Source organism: Callorhinchus milii, unplaced genomic scaffold (genome assembly GCF_018977255.1).
Source record: "Callorhinchus milii isolate IMCB2004 unplaced genomic scaffold, IMCB_Cmil_1.0 Scaffold23, whole genome shotgun sequence".
In the NCBI taxonomy this organism is placed as follows: Eukaryota; Metazoa; Chordata; class Chondrichthyes; order Chimaeriformes; family Callorhinchidae; genus Callorhinchus; species Callorhinchus milii.
Genome location: NW_024704764.1, coordinates 5033687 through 5051079, shown reverse-complemented (window position 1 = coordinate 5051079; position 17393 = coordinate 5033687). Strand labels below are relative to the sequence as shown.

Below are 17393 nucleotides of genomic sequence, written 5' to 3'. Positions count from 1 at the left end.
GTCCGCCATTGCTGCTGGAGTAATGGGGGGGGGGGAGAGAAAAAGAGAGAGGGGGGAGGGGAAAACGAGAGGGAGAGGGAAAGATAGAGAGGGAAAGATAGAGAGAGAGGGGGAGCGAGAGAGAATGAGAAAAATAGAAAGAGAGGGAGATAGAAAGAAAGAAAATTTCATAGCATGTTATAACGTGTTTGCATGAAACTGTCTTCTGAACTGTGTCGGATGGGCTGTCCGCATCTTTCATTAACTCAGTCTAATTAAAGTTCATTAGAGGACCGCCGGCGGCTCCTTCTGATGAAACAAACCCGGCGCCCAATGGGGCGGCTGACAGGCGGCAGCCAATTGGATAGCATTACATATCAGATCCATATGCATGAAGCGGCCATGCAAATCCAGAAGTTTTCCTTAATTTCACGGGGAATTCTCTCAACTTAACCCCCTTCTCCATCTTCTTTTTCTTCTTCTCCATCTTCTTCAGGTTTTTTTTTCTCTCTTGCGCTATGTGTGTGTGTGTGTTTGTGTTTGACTTAGCTTAACTAACAAGTGGCAGATTTTTTTCTCTCACTCACTCATTCTCTCTCTGTCCCCCCCACCTTTCGACTTGGGGAAGAAAGGAGGGAAGGAAAGAAAGGAAAGAGAGAGAGAGAAAGAGAGAGAGAGAGTGGCTGCTTTTGGAACCTGGTTGGCGATTGACTCCGTGTCAGTTTCATGTGGTGTGTCAATTTCATGTCAGTTTTCTCCACGCTGACTGCCAGTCAGCGCCTTGGACTTTGCCGTTGATGATGACTATGACTGCTATGGCCGACGGTCTACTCGGACCAGACTCATCCAAGTCGGCCTTTTTGGAGTTTGGACACCCGGTTCAACAGCAGCCCTCACCTGTCATGTCCCATGGACATTACCACGGCTTACACGCCAGCGGACTTAATCAACACGATGCCTCCTTCCCAGGTGCCTCCTCATATGGCAGATCCCTGGGTTATCCATACCCAACCGCAGTCAGCAATCACGCACCCAACCCGTATATCTCCTACCAGAACAACAGCAGCAGCACTTTGAGTCACACAAGGTTAGAGGACACGGGTAAGAACTTTTCGTTTAAAAAAACATTTCCCCCACCTCCACCCTGTCCCCCCCCACCCCCAACACCCCACCCCCAACACCCCCCAAAAAGTAAATCAAACTTGTTCAATTTAATGCGATGGGTTTCGATTGTCACTCAAGTTATCTCTCTATCTGTCTCTCTATTTATCTATCTATCTATCTATCTCTGCCGTATGTGTGTCACGGCGCCTGTGTGTTTGAGTGCTTCCGAGATTTTCTCTCTCTGTGTCTGTCTCTCTCTCCCAGGCCTGGCTGACGAGGTTATTTATATTCACAAAACGCGCGTTAATTGAGGTCTGGAAATAGACTGGCGTAATTAGGCAATTTAGCCTCTCGAAAATGAAGGGAAACTGACGAATATTATACCGTACAATAAATACATTGACCTGACGTTGCAGACTCAATTAGAGTTTCGCCCGAGAAATTCTCTCGCATTCTCCCCGCAAAACCTCACCATACAACCCGGTTAAACCGACTTATCGGGGAGGTTGTGTGTGTGTGTGTGTGCGGTAGGGGGTGTAATATATTCCTCTATCAAACAAAATAACTTCGTAATCAATGTTTTTTTTTAGTGTTCAGAATTAAAATGGACTTATCACAATCTTCTCAGTGCATCCAGTTTCTGTTTTGTTTTAAGCATTTCAGTAGAATGACATAGTTTCATTTACTATTCTCTTTCTTTCTCTCTCTATCTCTCCCTCCTCGAGCTCAATCAACGCGGTTTCTCTGTCGCACTTTTCTTTATTTAAAGATAAGGTGAGGAAGGTACTTTTTAACCTACCCCCCAAAAAAAAATCGGATTGTGGTTCAAATGTATTTTTTTCCTTCCCCCCACCCCCCAATCCCCTCCACACACACACAACCCTTCTCGCTTTTCCTCTCCATTTCCATTGAAGAACACGAGAAAACAATCATCGAAAACGGGGAGATCCGATTGAACGGCAAAGGGAAAAAGATTCGGAAGCCCAGGACCATATACTCCAGTCTGCAATTGCAAGCTCTCAATCATCGCTTCCAACAGACCCAGTATCTGGCATTGCCTGAGAGAGCAGAACTGGCAGCTTCGCTCGGACTCACCCAGACACAGGTAAAAAATAATAATAAATTGCTGTCGATTCCCTGAATCAACTCCTAACACAGAAGGGTCAAACTCCCATTTATTTATTTATTTATTTATTTATTCATCCATTCATTCATTCGTTCCTGCTATTGTCTCAACTAATTGCAGCTACAGCGAGCGAGTGAGCTTCGTGTGAGAAACACAAAGAGTCACAATTATTTGTTTGAAAGAAAAAAATCTTCAAATGTACACCCACGGCCCAACCATATATATTTTTAACATATATATATATTTACATATAGTATATATAAATAAAAATAAGCTCCAGTTTTAAGCGATTGTATGAAAGGCACTTTAATTGCGAAGCGGTGAGTTTCTGAAACGGATTCACTTGCGCGGTGGTTTGGCGTTACAAGGGCTGAATTAGAATTTTTTAAGCAAATGCATTTAATCCCGCGTTAGGCTGTTGGGACCGCGTCTAAATGTAATGTGCAGCTTCGATCTGCCAGGTGTTTTTTAAGCGAGGAAGAAAGATAGCGAGAACAATAAGGATCGAAGCGAAAAACATTGGCAACCAGGCATTTAATCACTTCAATAAAATGGCAGATGGGACATATACTTTGAGGTATAGAGTAGACAGTGTTTCTCTCTCTCTGTTCCTGTTGCAAAGATATTTACTTGTGCCATCGACTTTGCTGGGGCTTTATTCGAATTCTTAACTTGCAAAATAAGTCACAGTGGTTGTTTCGCTGCGCACTTGTGCAATGTGGGGAACCTGGTTTTGTGCGGCTCGATCAACAGTTGAGGAATTCACTGGGGAATCATTGATTGAATTTCCCGAGAATGAACATGGAAAAACAACAGCGCCTGTTAAACGCTTGTTTTCCCCCCACCACATCCAACATTGTTAATTTGAGACAATTCGCAGCCGTTTCATTTCCTTTTACAAACACACACACATGGTATTTTATAAGATGTTAAATTGACATGGGGCTTAATGGCTTTAGCGCCTAGAAGGAAGGCAGTGTTTCGCAGTACGTGTTACTTTCAGGTGTGCAATGTGATTGAGTGGTGGGGGAGGGGTTGCATGGAATCCTAGCTATGTGCAATCCTGTATAAAATCACCTTACCTGCATCTGGGCCGAGATACTAGTGAATTAAATGCTCCCTTCGGCCAAGCGCCGTACAATAGTCGATGATAAACACTCTGGTGAAACAGTATAGTGTGTCTAATGTCGCACACACTTAAGATCGCTGCTGTTTCAACGAGGCGATAATCTGTAAATGCAGATCTTTTTAATACATACATCAAGGATATCGAAATGCGCAATATAAGTATTCTAAATTTATCCAAGCAACTTTTTTCTCCGCTCACAAATTTTTTCATGAAAGGCGTGACCTTTTGTTGGATAACATACAGACCAAAGATTGCAAAATGCTCCAGTAACAAAATCGAATTGTAAAAAGCGTTGCAATTGACAATAACTAATGCAATGTTTCATGATTCAATACTTACGTACCTTATTTTTAATCCCCGTTATTTGGCTTTTGGGGCTTTGGGATTTATTGATGTGATAAGAAAGAGGAAACAAAATTCACGGAAAGAAACTATTTTTTTTAAAAAGTCTGCTGACTATATTTTGATTTTTTTTCAATTGTATATTAGCATTAAAGCAGCTTGCTCTTCTCAGTATAGAAAATGCATTTAAGTGTAGGAAGTATTTTAATTCAGGGTAGAAATATTATGAATGAAAAGTGATTACGGTTTAGGACTTACTTTTTATAGGTTGAAAAGTTAATAGTCGCAGCCAAGTTTTGATCCTTATCTTAGTAAATATAAACTGAACCCAGTGACAAAAACATTATTTATTGTTGAACCTAGTGGCAAAGTTTACTTTATAATTTAGAGATTTAAAAAAATGTCCTTTAACTCAATGATCTTCAAATACCTCGTAAAGAACTCCATTCAAAAAACAAGTCCCATCATGGCTGTGTATAATGGACCACAGGCAATACAATGCGTTTTCGTTAATTATTCCATGTATAAAGCTGTACCCATTTGATTGTTATTTTAATAATGTTGGTTGGTCATAACAAGCCACCTTCCCACCCCTCCACCACCACCACCACCACCCTTCCCAGTTTGTGAATAGATAAGTGACACACAGTGCTAGATGAGATTTGACGTCGAAAATCGTGTCCACAATACAAATGACACTGTACTGCCATTCTGTGCAATGGGGTTCAGGAAGCAGACACAAACGCATATATAAATAGTTCTCGAGTCAATGTTCTGAAAATACTTATTTTCCACACAACATTGGAGCATGCTGCTGAAAGTACAAAGAATGAAGTAACCCTTAAAGCAGTTTGTAATGTCAGCTCTCAATTAAATGCTGTGTAGCATAATTGGCATTTCTATACCAGTGATCTCCTAAATAGAAAATATCGGACAAAGGACGTTGCTTTGTTACCAAAAAAAGTCTAATTTAACGGGTCAATTTATGCAAGGGATTTGCTTTCTATGATCAGAACTTAAAATTAGATCTCATGAAAATAAGAGTTTCTAATTTTCATTTTCAATAAATAAGACGTAAAAAAGCTAATTTTCAGTAAGGCAGGGCAGAGAGAGAGAGAGAAACACTGTATTATTATAATAATCCTTGCATTTGATATCGCTTTTCACATCTTCGAGACGCTTCAAAGCGCTTCACAGAATACACTGTAAAGTATTTGTGGGCGAAGCGTATTGGCGTTTTTCATCACGTGCATTGCAACTTAACCAAATATACTGATGTTTGGTAAAAATGAAAGGTGTATCCCAGGTCCAACCAAGCCAACAATGAACTCATAAAACTTCGTATATATGTGTGTGTGTGAATATATATATAGTTTTGTGTATATGTTATAAAGGGTGATAATATCTAATAAATCTTAAGGAAATTATATGTTTCAGATAAGAGGGTAGTTATTTGGTCAACCTGTATATATATCATATATAATATATACCCATATATACATACATATTATATCCAAAAGCATTCAGCTCCGTTTAAAAAAAACAGAATAATCATCTGGAATTGAATTAAAGCTGAGCGCATGTCTTGGGACACTTTAGAGATGTGTTTTGCATAAAACCATTTTGGAAACAGTGGAACGCTCCAAATAATCGTCCACTTGAGGTTCTGCCAAGGGGGGAATCGATTTTATATGTGACTTTTGGAAAAAAAACTGCTGTCCTACTCACCATCCCCCCCACCTTTTTTTTGCATGTGTGTATTGAAGCCGTTTAAAACGACATCGCTTTCATTCCTTTATGTATAGCAGCGTTTCGTCCCACTCATTTTCTTTTCCAAGCTTTTTAAGCTTTTAAGAGTGATTGCAGTAATTATTTCCTGACGAGTCTGCTTTTAGATGGGCTTGAAAGCTTGGGATTCGCAGCTTTGACAAGGTGGGATGGGGGTGTGTGTGTGTAAGGCGGGGGGGCGGTGGAGGGATAGAGAGAGATTTGCAAAGCTATCTTAAAACCTTTCCAATTTACCCATTAAACACTGTAATAACCACGAAGGTGCTTTTTTAAAGAAAAAATTAAAAAATAAACTGCATTTATTGCAAATACAAATGACTTGAACCTTCAAATGGGTGGCATTTCGTATCTAGGTCTTGATTAAATGTGATGTGTGTTTGGAAAACAGATAATCCATTTCTAAAAAAATAGCACTCTGTCCTCTTGCCCTTATTAAAGAGGGAGAGAGAGAGCGAGAGATGGAGCAGGTCATTTTAACCTGCTTTAAGGGATATTATGCTAGAGCAAAACGATATACCAATCTGATACATTTCTGTCTTTTTTTGTTAATCACAGGTAAAGATCTGGTTTCAGAACAAACGTTCCAAATTCAAGAAACTGATGAAACACAGCGGCGTGCAAGAAGGGGATCACTTGCCCACCACAGCCGCTTTGTCACCCTGTTCCCCCAATATCCCCCCTGTCTGGGACGTTTCCATGGCAAATAAGGGGGCTACTCTGCCACAGAACAGCTATATTAACAGTTTTGGATCGTGGTACCCACCTCCTCACCAGGACACCATGCCCAGATCCCAGATGATGTGATGAACTCAATCCAGCAATCTCTACCTTTAACCACCACTTTGCAGATTGTCCTCCCTGAACGAGAACACACACACACACACAAAAAGAAACACACAAAGCAAAAAATCGCGTGACGTGGGGTTTAATTTTGTGGACAAGAAAGAAAAAGAAAAAAAGACTCAAATTAGCTGCTGACTATCTTCTTTTGATCAACTCATTATTACCCCGATGAAGGTTTGCTCTAGAAAATGCAATGGAAATCTAGGTTCAAACGCCTTCAACTGGTGCAATGCGGGCTTAATATGAATTTCGAATTGAATTGGAGAAGTCTGAGACATCTAAAATCTACGTTGTGAATTGCAACCAAAAAAAACACAAACAAAAGGATAGTTTTTTTTCATATAGTTCTGTTAATGATCGTTTTTTTAAAAAAAATACTGTAACGCATTTTGGCTCCCCAAGACTCGCAATCTTCCTGGATGGGTTGGTTATGGACACGGGCTGTATTTTCAAAGTGCTTTAGTGATGGACTGTCACAATTTGAGTTTGAAGGCTTTTGCCGTATCGACTGGGATCAATGTCACTCTCGCTTGAATGGTCGATAAGTAGTTACCGATTGAGGCAAACGTTAGAGAGAACCTTATTTTTAATTAAAACGGTGTTCCGGTAACCGGAATATCAAACGATTTGTATTGCTCCCTTCAAAGTCATTATCAAGGTGTCTATGTTATCAGCGTGGGAACACGCACCGCCCAATCTTGGGATTAGTATTTTCGAGAGGAAAGGATTCGTTTTAGTGGGGGGGAAAAACGATCTGAGTTATTTATGGCCATTTATTCCCCCTCTCCCCCCAAAAAAGTTTGACGCAAAGCATAAACTCGTGAGCTGAGTTCATTTTTTTTCTATGCATCATTTTGTCCAAATTTCTAACGTTGCAACCAAGCGACTTGATAAATATTCATGCCAAGAAACCTTCAAAGAGAGAAGGGAAATTCTACCGGCCCTAGTTAGTTTTTTTTCACACGGGGAAACATTAAGAGATTTGTCAGCGAAAGGGGGTAGAGACAATTGTGGAGAATTGTATGTGTATTTTGGATACCGCTAACTGGACTCTTGGATTACAGTCTTATGTGGAGGAAAGGCATCGAATCGAGCTCATCCAAGCAATATGAAGGCAGAAAAAACGTGATAAATCCTGGAGCATAGAAACCACAGCACGTGTGTGTACATATATTGTTAAATTAGTTGTAAATAGTGCATATGTATTATGTCTCATTATTCTAAGTAATTAAACAGTGATAACCGTTCAAAGTATTCTATGTCGACCCGATTTGGATTATGTGATCTCTGGATTTCATCCTAGATTGACTCTGAGAGAAACGTGGCTTTTTTCAGGACATGGCAAATTGTTGAATTCATTAATAACTTTCATTTTAGTCCTTGAGAGAAGCTTACTTAACTACCGGCTTCGAAATTGCCACATCCTGTACTGGGCGCTCTGAAGTAATAATAATAATCCTTTGCATTTGATCTGGCGCCTTGTCACGTCTTCGAGACGTCTCAAAGCGCTTCACAGGAGATACTGTAAAGTGTAGCGATGCGTGTTTTGTAAACGCCAGATTAATAGAATAGCAACATGAACCTTGGTAGAATTTCTACCCCCTGGTTTCGGCATTAAAAAGAAAGACAATTCTAGTTTAGTGATCTGACAAAGGGAGCCGCGTAGGTTCAATCAAACTATTTAATTCATCCAACTTCCACCTCCACCGTTAATCATTTTGAGTCACCTCTTACCCAAGCGACGACTCAATGGTTAACGATACTTTTTTAATTTAAAAAAATCTATATATTTTTATTGCATTTGAAAAGACCTCAGTCATGGAGAAAACGGACTTACATTTTGTTTTTTTGTATGACCCCTCATTCCCTTGGTTGTTAAAAAAGGTACAATTTCTGCAACAACAACAAATATTATTACTTTTTTTAACTATTAAAAAAAACTGGACTATTTTTAAAAAAATAATCCAGTTGTGGTCTCCGAACTGGTAACCAAGATATTTCGGATGCATTTTTAATTATTTCGATGTAAGCGAGAGAGTTAACTTAAATTTAGAACAAGAAACAGTTAATAAAGATTTTTTTAAAAAAGGGATTCGTTATTCCTATTTCAATGATATCCGCATTATTATGTAGGTCTTGAGGCAAACGATGAAGTCTTTAAAAATATATATAATTTTCAATGAAGTGGATATTTTGCATTAAGTATTGCGGTTCATATAAGCGGAACCTGCGGCTTAGTTGCAAGAGTGACACCGATTATTATGTGAAAAAGCGGGTTCCCTGTCGGTCAACTGAGCCAATGCAAACCGAAGGGTTATGGTAGTAAATAGTAATAATAATTATTATAATTATTTCGATCCTTGCAATTGTTATAGCGCCCGATCACGTCGTTGAGACGTTTCAAAGCGCTTCACGGGATACATTGTAAAGTGGATTGACTTGTACATTATGCGGGTTAAATTGGCTGAGTTCTGTTGGACGCTGGACTTGAGGGAGATGACCTCAGCCCTGGTGACTTGGACGCGGGGAAGTCTTGTCCTGCCAGGGAGAGACTTGACGCTTATCTGAACGCTGTCCAGAAATAGCTACTGGAATGTCAGCTGTTGGATGTTGGATGGATGTGCAGCATAACTCAAGCTGGTTTGCAATCGCTCCCTATACGATGAGCCAACTTGGCGGTTGTTTGTTTTTGGGGCAAAGAGGCGCTGACAAGACCAATGTCATGAGAACCAGATGATTGTTCCAGATGAGTCAACGCTGTCAAGAGATGGGGGGATTTGCCGTGCATCTACAGTAATATATAAAGGAAAGTTTGTACTTATTGCACGCAATGAGAGAAGGATATAAGATAATAATTGGAGCAACTAACTTGCCTCTCCTTGGTTTAGGCTCAAATTCTACCGTTTAACCCATGGCAGGTACGAGCTCCCTAGGAATATATAGGACGTAAATATTTGAGACACTCTTTCTTAAAATAAAAACAGAATTCCCCATTTTTTTTTTGCTTGTGCAATCCCCTATATTCTGTGAAGCCCTTTGATGCGTCTGAATGAGGTGGAAAGCCGCTATATCAACGGCAAGGGTTATTATTATATTTAAAATAGTTCTGGAAAGTTTCAAAACTTGGGTTCGAATTCCGCCAACTTTTACAAAACAATTCTTTTTCTTTCTGAGATAAAGCGGTGGGAATGTTGTGGTCGTGTGAATGAAATGTCGTATGTCTGTCTTTCAAAAAAAAACACAAGACTATCTTATTTGAGTCTCTCGCAAAACATTCACGCGACGGGTTTTCTAACTTTTTTTTGCTGTGGGAAAAAAATACCCCCAACAGCATCTCTAAAAATTTGGGGGGCAATGGAGCTGTTTTTTTAAATTGAATGTTAATGTCCAGTCAATCTCGCAGGTCTGTCTGTGGTCGACGGAACAAGCATATAAAAAACGCCCCTTTCGTAGGTGATTGATTAAGTGATAACATATAAGTGTCGATTGTTAGGTCGGGATAACGGGTTTCTGTGCCTGTAGGCGCGACTGATTTTGGTTAACTATTTTTTTCACATAAATGTGGAAGTGAATAAATGTCTATCGCTGCTCAAAGCTTGACAGATACACCTGTCATGAACATTCCTCCTATAACTTACCACGTGTTCCAGATCTCTGCTGACCAACAATGACAAATATATATGAATTCAGACCCATGTCCATTTATTTTTTGGGGAAGTGGAAATCAGTTAACAAAACCGTATAACGCATTATAGTGCATTAAAACCCAATCTGGCTATGCCTCCCCCCCCAAAAAAAAACGCATGTGCGGAGTCCACCTCTGTGCAATTTTCAGAGAACTTTTGTTGTCAATAGGCTTGTGTGAAAGGGATTGTAATTAGGGCAATTTTGAAGGTGGCTCCCTGAAATAAAAGCGCTCTCCATCAAGATAATTACCAGCAATTTTCAGTCAACTAAATGAACGCCTTAATATGTGTGTAACAAAAAAAACACAGAGACAGAAAGAGAAAAGGGGGGAAAATAGCAAATCAAGGGCAGATGCACTGGCTTGTGTCTGCTCAGTCTCAAGTTTATTAATCCAAATTCTTTGCAGGTGTGTATAATCATCAGGAAAAAAATACTGATAAAGGCGAAAGGAAGGCCGCAAGGACATAAAAAGCATATGAGGAAATCTCCACTATCAACAAAGGTATTTTATTCCCAGGGGACTTTTACATATTAATATGCAATACTATCACCGCTGTATCTTGTGTTGCATGTTAAATACATAGTTACTGCACCTCGGTTTCTATAGTGATGGATAGTTTATCTAATTGTGATTTTGATATATGCTAAAACAAATCGTTTGGTAGAAAATTGGAATGATTTCACTGGGCTGTATGTTTTTGCTCATTCGCGTTTGTTTTGAGATGGGGGGTGGGGGAGGCTGAATGGGCGAATGAGGGTGAGTGTGAACGAGGCATGGAAGCCAAACGTAAAATGTTGCTAAAAGGTCAGAGCGGAATGACACCGTTTGCGACCCTTGAGTAGCTCGTCAAGAAAATGAACATAGGAACAGGAGAAGGCCATTCAGCTCCTGAGCCTGTTCCGCCATTCTATTAGATCATGGCTGATCTGTACCTCAACCCCAATTAGGGTGGTGAAAGGTGGGTGATTCAAGCCACCACAATCCGGTTTCCGGCATAAATACGTCTAAAAGGTGCATTTCCGGAAAAAGATTCCCTTTATTCCACGGGTATTATTATAGATGCATTGCAATTAGTTTTACTCACACACACAAACAAACATAGACGCACAACCCCTCTCCCACCACACCACCAATGCTTGCAATCACCAAACACCAAACCGTGGTCATTGCAAATGACCCTCTAGTTAGGCAATTTCACTCCAGTTTGGTAACAGCAAATCAACGAGGTGAAAAGGCGCTGATCAAATTCAAGGATTATTATTACTATTAGTATTTAACAGCAATCAGAAGCAAAGTTGTAGGTGAACAAGTAGCACTAAAATTCCATCTAAATGAACCTGGATTCAGCGGAAAATCATCAGCTTTTCTCATGAATTCCAATGCATTCACGTCAATGAAAAAAAACTCGAAAAAATGGCCTTAAAGATTGCAAAGCTAAGACATTGTGTCTGTGTGTGTATATCCCTCCCAAAAGGGAGCAGTAGGTGTGTATTTTTTTGCCCCCCCCCCAAAAAAAGAAACTTTATATCTTGGCTGATGTAATGTAGCTATTGGGTTTCCCCACTGACCCTTCACACAGAAACTACTGTATGTCATCTGAACACTTAGTTGATATTTCTGACCGATTCGAAAACAGAGATCTCAGAATAGGCTTTAACGAATCGACCAACAACATAAGACGCGATTGGAGAGTGGGGGGGAGGAGGGGAAAAAAATAAGGTCATTCAATAGATTTACTGAGGTTACAACGTGCTCAGAGGAGAACAGATTACCACAAACAACCACACGGGTGAGCAGAATGCAGAAGACACAACGTTATACTCCCAGTCTTACTGTCATTTCTGGGAATATTGCAAACACCTGGATGCCATTTCTGTCCATTTCCAAGTTGAGATTTCTTAACTCGAATGGGGAGAGACAGGAGAGAGAGAAAAAAGTCATTTTAGCGAGCACGAAAAAANCACAAGTTAAGGGTATGACTTACCTGTTGTGGATGAATTTTTTAACTTTTTTTGTAGACAGCAAAGAATATGTCAATTAACAGCTTTGACTGAAATACCTTTTTAAAAAAACAAAACACACGGTAGAAAAGGGTAAGGGATGAAAAGCACCAACGCCGACACTGCTATCTCTAGGTAAAACTCCAAGTGTGAATTAATTCTGCTATCAGCGTCCCCCTTTATATTCCCAACTCAATTAGCTTTTATTACTGGCCATGCTTACTCGTCGAGAGATGGGATAAAATGTGTTGAATAGAGAAATTGCTCATCTTTGCAAATTATAGGTAATTTTAAAGCTTGAGATTATAATAATAGCAGTCCAATCTGGACAGCTTACGTAGAGTCTTCCAAACAGCATAATTACCAGAAAGGTTTAGCAACTCTAGAGAACTGAATTCATTATTTACTCTCCTCTTTGACGAACTTGGGGTTGTTTGATGAATACAAATCGTAGAGATATAATTACAGTTAGGATTAATTCTCTCTCTCTCTTAGAGGCCCCCCTGGCACAAACATATATGTACTCCAGTAAATCTGGGAGGTTTACCGTCTCGCCAAACTGAACAGTTCAGATCAAACGAGGTCGCTCCCTTTTTCTCGAATACTATGTGCAAAGACGGAGGAGGGAGAGAGAGTGGGGGGGGGGGGGTAACATACACGTTTTATGTCAGTTGAAGGCTCACGCCATGGCTATAATTGAAATACTTTCCATTGTGATCGTTTGGAAAAAAAAGAGAGAGAAGGGAGTTTTAAGGTCAGACTGGACTCTTGTGATTCCAATGAAAGTGATTGTGTCCGCTTTGATGTCTGGCGATCCAGGGAGTGTGTAAAATACGTTGTAAATAAAACCATAGCATAATATCCCTGGATTTCAGGACTTTGTCTGCCTTTAACCATGATCATCTCCTGTTAACTCCAGATCCGAATGGTGCACATCAGATTCAAGAAACCCATTCGAGGGATATTTATTTAACCCCTAAGTGACCGGAGACAGGCTTCCCCCCACCCCCACAAAAAAGTAGGCATGGCTTGAAGACATCGGATATAGGCCAAATCCAATCCACTGGAATACTCCAGCGATTTCTCAAACAGGCTCAAGTTCTTTTTATTTGTGGAATACAGCAAATTGACGGCTGACATCAGCCGCTACAGTGAGTTATTATAAAACGCGTTATGACTAGTGCCATGTTTTAATCTAATTTACATCAGATACACCTGATACACTGATCGTTTGAGCTTATATATATATATATACCATGCCATCGGTCACCCCCCTTCCCCTCCCCCTCCCCCCAGCTCAGGTCTGAAATGCTGTACACTGTCCAGCGCCTTGGGACATCCTCCCGACATGAAAGGCGCTATACAAATGTAATCTTGTTGTTGTTGTATTCCTTGTGATACAACGCGTCATTTCGCTGCTATTGTTTGTGAGGCACTATTTGCAAAGAAGGAAACTTTTTTTGCATCGAATAAGAAGCAACTCTGAGAGAATTGATGCACTCTTTCCCTCTCACTAACTCACTCATTCACACTTTTGCTTGATTTCTCCTTATCGGTGGCACTTTAGCAAGGCAATTCGCTGTTCAGCGGGTTAAAATGCGCAGTGTTAATCCAAGTAATAGCTACTAATTGTAATCATCTCATCGCCTGATCTCTTTGTACAAGCAACATCTAAATCCGACTGAAAACCATCGCAGCCTGTTGCTCCCTCTACTTGTGTTACTTCACATGTGCAGGGAATCCATTAGTAAAACATTGGCCACAACCCTCCTTTCTTCTGGATAATGCGAGATAATGAACAATAAACGTGTGCATTAATCGTCTCAAACGCGGGGAATCAGAGCCAGTACTATAATTCACATTCATTTCTATCCGTACATGTTTTGCTAGGGGTGGGGGGCTGGAAGCAAGCTAACAGATTATTGCTAACTAGAACCATTCTATAGGGACAACAGTGATAAACTTCACATGTCAGAAAATTACAAAGAACATGATATGAAGATTATGTATGATATGCACTGTAAAAACTAGCCTCTTGATATATAGAGTGATGTTTCAAAGAGACAAACCCTTGAAGCCTTTTGATGACTTTCAAAAGCCAATACCCACAGGCTTTGCTTTTTACCGACTGGAACACCAGCCCCAGACAGCGAACAGTCAGATCCATATTTATGAAGACTGTATAAATAAATGCCTTTAGTGTAGTCCAGATGATATTTTTTAAGATGCTTCGATTTTTTTTTGAAGGTTTTATTTCATTGGGGGAAATTAGGATGCCAATTTTTTTATTTGACATTGGAGAAGGAATACATAATTGTCATCTTGTGATACTATCGTTTGGAACATAAACAAAGCTTTTCATCATATGCAGGTATTGAACACTATGGCTAAGAACACTGCTGAAAGTTTATTCTAATCTAAGCCCTATTTTGGTATCACATTATGTAAAGAATGGAGGTGAGGTAATGTTATGTGAATTATAAGCACTCTCAAATCGTTTTGTGGGGATGGAGTATGAAAATACGGTTCTACAAACGAAGTATATGATTTCATAGAATCATAGAATCATAGAGTGTTACGGCACAGAAGGAGGCCATTCGGCCGATCGAGTCTGTGGCGGCTCTTTGACAGAGCAACTGACTTTTATTAACCCCACTCACCAGCTTTCTCCCCATAACCCTGCAAACCTGTCCTCTCCAGATACCTATCCAGTTCTCTCTTAAAAGCTGTTATCGAATCGGACTTCACTGCCCTTTCGGGCAGATCATTCCAAATTCTAACAATTCACTGAGTGAAAAAATTTCTTCTAACCTCCCCTCTGCTTCTTTTGGTAGATATCTTAAAACTGTGACCACGAGTCGCAGACACACCTACCAGTGGAAACAGCTTTTCCCTATCTAGCCTGTCGAAACCTTTCATGATCTTGAAGACCTCTATCAGGTCCCCGCGTAACCTTCTTTGCTCTAATGGGAAAAGTCCTAACTTCTCCAGCCTGTCCTCATAGCTAAGCTTCCCCATTCCTGGTATCATTCTCGTGAATCTCCTCTGCACCCTTTCCAGTGCCTTAATATCCTTCCTGAGGTAAGGTGCCCAGAACTGGACGCAGTACTCCAGCTGAGGCCTAACCAGTGTTTTGTACAGATTAAGCATAAGCTCCCTACTCTTATACTCTATGCCCCTACTAATGAAGCTCAGTACACCAAATGCCCTTTTTATTGCCCTATCTACCTGCTCTGCCACCTTCAATGAATCGCTTACTTGAACGCCCAGATCTCTCTGTACGTTCACCCCCTTAAGATTGAGCTACCAAGCCTATATTGCCTCCTATCATTTTTCCTACCTAAGTGTATCACCTCACACTTATCTACATTGAAATCCATCTGCCACATGTTAGCCCATTCCACCATTCTGTGTATGTCTGCCTGCAGTCCGTCACAATCTTCTTCACTATTTACTATCCTACCTAACTTCATATCATCTGCAAACTTGGAAATAGTGCTCCCTATACCCAAGTCTAGATCATTAATATATATTAGAAAGAGCAGTGGTCCCAATACCGATCCCTGGGGGACACCGCTGCACACCTCCTTCCATTGTGAGAAACACCCATTAACCACCACCCTCTGCATTCTGTCACTCAGCCAGTTCCTAATCCAAATGCCTACTGTCCCCTTAATACCGTGGGCCTCCAGTTTTTTTGTTAACCTCTTATTAGGTACTGTGTCAAAAGCCTTTTTAAAATCCATGTAAATAATGTCCACCGCATTTCCCTCATCAACCCTCGCAGTCACCTCTTCAAAAAATTCTATTAGATTTGTTAGGCAAGATTTGCCTTTAACAAATCCATGTTGGCTGTCTCTAATTATCTCGTAAGTAGAGATTTATTTTGTCCCGGATTACGGTCTCCAGTAGCTTTCCTATTACCGAAGTTAGGCCGACTGGCCTGTAATTTCCGGGCTTGTCTTTCTGTCCCTTTTTGTAGAGGGGGGTAACATTAGCCACTCTCCAGTCTCTTGGCACCACTCCTGTGTCCAATGATGATTGAAATATAATGGCCAAAGCCTCCGCTATTTGAACCCGTATCTCCCACAGCAACCTTGGGTGAAACCCATCTGGTCCTGGTGACTTATCAATTTTGAGCCCAGTCAATCTTTTCAGAACTTCCTCTCTGTCTATAGTAATCTGATCTATGTCCTCTACCCTGTCATCCAATACTGTGGCATTTGGGGCATCCGTTTCTGTTGTGAAGACAGATAAAAAGTACTTGTTCAGTACATCAGCCATCCCTCTGCCTCCACAACAAGATGGCCGTCATTGTCTTTGATTGGCTCCACCCTACCTTTAACCAACCTTTTTTCCTTTATGTGCTTATAAAATATTTTAGGATTCCCCTCTATGTTACCCGCTAACCTCTTCTCATGCAATCTTTTAGCCTGTCTTATCGTTCTTTTAAGATCACTCCTGCATTCTCTATAATGCGCTTTGCTATCCTCGGTGTCTTGCATCCGCCAATTGTCGTACGCCATCTTCTTTTTCATCCTAGACAGAATATCCCTGGTCATCCAATAATAATAATAATAATAATAATCCTTGCATTTGATATAGCGCTTTTCACGTCAGGAGGACGTCCCAAAGCGCTTCACAGAACACACTGTAAAGTGAATTGACTGTATATTTGTGGGCGAACGCGGCAGCCAATTGCGCACAGCAATGTCCCACAAACAGTCGTAGATTGAAAATGACCAATTTAATTATTGTTTTTGGTTTTTTGGAGGGATTATTATTAACCAACTATTAACCAAGCAGGCTTGGTTCTCCCACATTTCCCTTTTGTGGGAATATATCTATTTAGACCCTGAGCTATCGTATCTTTGAAGATTTCCCATTGCTCATGAGTCGTTTTACCTGCCATTCTTACTTGTCAGTCCACCAACTCTAGGTCCCTCTTTAGCCCATCAAAATTAGCTCTTTTCCAGTCAAGCATTTTCACCCTTGACTGTACTTTGTCCTTCTTCATGAGTAATCTTGAACAAGGACTAATTTCTATCCATAGTTTTGGTGCCTTGTCTGTGATATAACACGTTTTCAAATCTTTTGAAATGCTAAGAGACATTTTGTTTTTAACTATACAACTGTTATCTACCGTTGTACCTATTTACTCGAGGGCTTTTAAACTTGGCAAAATATCTATTCACCACCAACTCACATCCCAGAACAGGAATACGATCAGCCATTCATTGAAGCAATCACAACACGCGCGTACAATCAGATATTATTGTGAAGAGGTAAGATGCATTAATGCTAATAATAGTGCACACACCAGCCATCGAAAATACAGCAGCGCAGTTCTTTTGGGGATAGCGCTACATCAGGCTATTGTGAACGTGAGACACC

At 40.4% G+C, this 17393-nt stretch overlaps 1 protein-coding gene across 1 annotated transcript; it reads left to right on the top strand.

Annotated features, from left to right (window-relative positions):
• The first annotated feature begins 617 nt into the window (after positions 1-617).
• LOC103183845 (homeobox protein DLX-6) lies at positions 618-7558 on the top strand. Its single transcript, XM_007901555.2, has 3 exons — positions 618-1080; positions 1998-2188; positions 6024-7558. The coding sequence occupies exons 1-3, from the start codon at positions 777-779 to the stop codon at positions 6270-6272; spliced, it is 744 nt and encodes a 247-aa protein (XP_007899746.1). The 5' UTR covers positions 618-776; the 3' UTR covers positions 6273-7558.
• Positions 7559-17393: the final 9835 nt, after the last annotated feature.